The sequence below is a fragment of the Lathyrus oleraceus genome, chromosome 4 (assembly GCF_024323335.1).
Source record: "Lathyrus oleraceus cultivar Zhongwan6 chromosome 4, CAAS_Psat_ZW6_1.0, whole genome shotgun sequence".
Taxonomy (NCBI): domain Eukaryota; kingdom Viridiplantae; phylum Streptophyta; class Magnoliopsida; order Fabales; family Fabaceae; genus Lathyrus; species Lathyrus oleraceus.
The window spans coordinates 265,351,767-265,355,901 of NC_066582.1; the positions used below are offsets into that span (position 1 = coordinate 265,351,767).

The following is a 4,135-nucleotide window of genomic DNA, read 5'->3' on the forward strand; positions in this document are numbered from 1 at the left end:
AGAAGGTTCCTAATAAAAACTTACATTTTGAGGAGTCTTGTGCTCATATGATTGTCATTTGCATGTTGATGGAGGCGACGTGTTCGTAGGGATCATAACGCCCATCAAACTTTGCCAAGGATGGAGGTTTAACACCTTCAGGGACAAGGCCCCCATATTTCATCCGAGAGTGCTTGGGGATCCAGTAGTTCCGCCTATTTTGAGAGATTAACCTCCTATTGGTATTGTCTGATGTTCTGGATGTCGTCTTCCAATGTCTGATTGTGGCATCACAACCCGTCTATGGAGGCTCACATCTTTGCCATGGCCTCGAAATCGCATATATCTCTAGTACCCTAAGGAGTAGGTGTTAGAGCTCTTTTGTTCACCATCGTCGGGTTATTGAAAAGGGTGTAGCCCACAGGGGCCCCATGGTTATTGTCATTGTATTATCTGACAAGTATTGGGTGTGTGTATCCCCCCTGCAAGGGAAGGGAGACTAAGAGGCCCTAGTATCCATGTACAATAGTTTTTTAGGTTGTCTGAGGGGTTAAATCATGTGATGTGAGTGGCCCTATTGATGGTCGGCGCTGTTGGGTTGCAAACGGATAGTTATATTGACAGAGTTAGGGCTACTAAGAGCTTAGTTCTATTTGAATAGTAATATGTGTGTATGACTTGAGGATCCCTTATCCCCTTAAGAGATAATATATTTATAATGATTCCTGAAGTTTAAGGTGTTTCCCCTAGACATCATCTTGACTGTTCCTCATTTATTAGGGAGGTTATTGACCGTCTATCTTTCAGGGTCAGCGAGGACTCTCTCTCTCTCTCTCTCTCTCTCTCTCTCTCTCTCTCTCTCTCACACACACACACACACACACACACATATACACACACACACGCGTGGCTTCTACTTATGCAGACCCTCCCAGGAAATCCTTTAGAATCCACCTGGGCGGTCAATCTGTAGAGAGAGGGCGTCCTAATATAAGGCTTCCTAAATATAACACTACACATTTATATAGATTTCTACCATTTTCCAAAAAAGGATTTTTTTAAATTCCTTACTTTTAGAAGAAATATGAAATTTCTTAAATTTAATTTGAAAAAAATATATTATAGATTTCCACCATCTTAACAATTCTCCATATTTCTTACCCGAACAAATTATGTAGTCAAATCTTTTTAAATTTATTCAAATTGGTACTTTTCCCTTGTTAAAATCCCTTATCCAAACACAATTTTAAGATATTGTTGATGAATTTTGAGAAACAAAATAAAAAAAGTAAAAATCAAGGAAATGCGATAACAGAAGAAAATAAATAGAATAAAAAAATCCAATTTTTTTTCTTGTTTTAACTATTTGTGAGGGAGAAACTATATTTTCTTTATTTCATATTTAAATCAGAAAAAATTAGTAGAGATGAAAGTAAAGTTTATTGAGTATTCTTTTAGCCAAAATTTTAATTTGGATTCTTAAGAACAATTTTTTAATTATGATCTATTAATTATTTGAATTTAATAACAAAAATATATGTTATTTTCCATGTTTTTAAACTTTTATTTCAAATAAGGAACAAATATTTATTAATAAAAAATATTAAATTGGTTCAAATGTATCATTTAAAAAAAAATATTATTTAACCAAGTATAATTTGAGACATTGTTTTTTAGACCATCATTGAGGATAAAAAAACGTATAAATGAATTTATAAACATATAAAATCTGCAACGATTATGAAATAATATAATAATAAAATTTTGTGTATAAAATAATTTAGAGATTAATTACTATACACTGTCACTGTAAAAAGTTTTACAGCGTCGGTTCATCACCATCACCCGTTTATATTACTTTATAGATTTTTAAAATAAAAGTCAAACTTCTTTTAATATCCAACGTCTATAATTAACTGATGGTGTAAAACCCTTTTACACTGACAGTGTATTTCAATTAATCTCAATAATTTAATAATTTAAGTAAAGCGTGGATGAAGTAGCTCAAATGTTATGTATAATTGTGGTAAATAAGGGTAATTAACTAGTTTATGATTCAATCTCTACCAACAAAATTTATTTATATTTATGTATTAATGTAAACTTTTTATTGACATTTATAAATCAACAACCTTTTAAACAAATATTATATAAATACTACATTTTTATAATACTGATTTGATATATCAAGTACAAATCGACACATTATTGTGCATCTCTTGGTTTATTTTGCTACTTTAATATTAAAAAGATTGTTGGTGGTAAGACTGTGATTAGTACTGAAATTGGTTATCCTTTGAAGAATTACAATCAAACAACTGAAATCTTCTCATGAAAACAGAAATGGGTAACTCAACAAGATTAGGATGCAAAGTATATGATGCTTGAAAAGACTCAACATTGTTAAACACTTGTCTTTGAATCGGATAATATTGTGGTTGATATTGAACATTCACATTGTTGAATACTTCTGTTTCAATAGGGTAAGATTGGAATTGGTTACCTCTTGAAACATCATAGTTGATCATTGAGTCTTGAATATTTCTCATGTAAGTAATGATAGGTGACTCAATATAATTTGTCAATGGCATATCCACAAGAGGACAACCAATAACAAAATGAAAAGGAGGTCTAAACAGTTCAGTGTAAGGAAACACTTGAGGAGCTGCTAGCGTCGGAACCCTAACCTGAATAAGATCCAATTGCCTCACATTGGTTAATGGAGGAGACCTTATTTTATGCAACCTTGTAATCTCAGACTCAAATTTAGTTGAATTTGATTGTAATCCAGTAAGATGTTGTACAACTTTCATGAAATCATTCTTGTCTACGTTATAAACATTTGGCTGTGGATTTTCATGTAGAGCACCACTAAAAACATATTTACCATTGTTAATGGTCTGTTGTAATAGATTGTTTTTTATCTTATTCTTTCCCTTTTTGCTCACACCCAATTTCCCCTTCAACTGGTTTTTTGAGTTTTTCATTTTCTGCATAAAAACAATACAAAATGAGATCCAAAACAAAAATCTAAGATATCAAATAAAAACACTTTTAATCAAAAAAATAAACTAAAGTAATTATAAAACTCAACCCTAACATTAAATTATAAACTCCTGATTCTTGATCACAAAAAAGGATAACAACAAAAGGGAGAAAGAAAAAAAATTTGGGAAACATTTTCTCATGGAGAATCAATTCACTCAATCTCTTGATAATTAAATGGAAAAAAATTGTTTTAGAGAAAAAAAAAGACCAAAAAGAGGGATTTGATAAAAAGATTGAAACTTAACTCGAATACTTTAAGGATGATACTATGAAGAAGAAAATAACTCTTACGCTATTATATAGAACTTTTTGTGCTGAGTCGATAATGGTAATGAAAATGAATTAGATTTTTTTTTTATATTTTACAATATTAATATCTGAGAATCAATGAATCAAGAAGATATATTAAATAATAAATATATTACATTTTTTTTTCTATTTTGAATTATTTTTTTGAGTCAAAAAAAATTAAATTTTTTTAATCAAAAATATAAATAATGTGTTTTTTTACTTTTATAATTAATTTTCTAAATAAAGATTTTGACTAAATTCATTGTCTTTTCCGTCTATTACTCAGTATATATTAGTGAATATTTGACCATAAAGAATAAGTGAATTTAGACATTTTAACGAAAGTTTAAAATTAACAAGTATATATTTTTTTAAGTTGTTGATTTGTAAATATAAAAAATAAATGTTATCGTCAACGATTTAAGTATACATCAACAATATTTAATAAACCCAAAACAAATATTTTTTCATTTTTTAAAATATTGTTATGACGCGTTTTGATGTTGTAATTAAAAATTCTTAAAAGTTTTAAATTTTAAATTATTCAAATTTTTAAATCTGAAGCAATTTAAATTATTCAATTGAATGAGTCAACATATATTTATGTAAATAAATTGTTAATATTTATAAATGAACATATATTTTTTAAAATATGAGTCAATTGAATAAATTTACATTTAAATTATTTTGTTTGTATCGAGTAATAAAATTATTTACTGTTAAATTTGAGGGTTTATTTTTATTGATTTTAAAATGTTTGGTCAAGTTTAAATTTTTTGAAAAATAAGAACTAATTTATAATTTTTGAAGAATTAAG

General features: G+C 28.4%; 1 protein-coding gene across 1 annotated transcript; it reads right to left on the minus strand.

Moving 5' to 3' along the window:
• Positions 1 to 2,140: 2,140 nt before the first annotated feature.
• Positions 2,141 to 3,272, minus strand: LOC127135435 (protein HAIKU1). Its single transcript, XM_051062151.1, has one exon. It carries the CDS (start codon positions 2,973 to 2,975, stop codon positions 2,253 to 2,255), a length of 723 nt encoding a protein of 240 aa, XP_050918108.1. The 5' UTR covers positions 2,976 to 3,272; the 3' UTR covers positions 2,141 to 2,252.
• Between the last annotated feature and the right edge of the window lie 863 nt (positions 3,273 to 4,135).

What these genes read in the sequence shown, in the direction of transcription:
- LOC127135435 (XM_051062151.1), bottom strand. Translation starts at nt 2,975, where the DNA reads ATGCAGAAAATGAAAAACTCAAAAAACCAGTTGAAGGGGAAATTGGGT.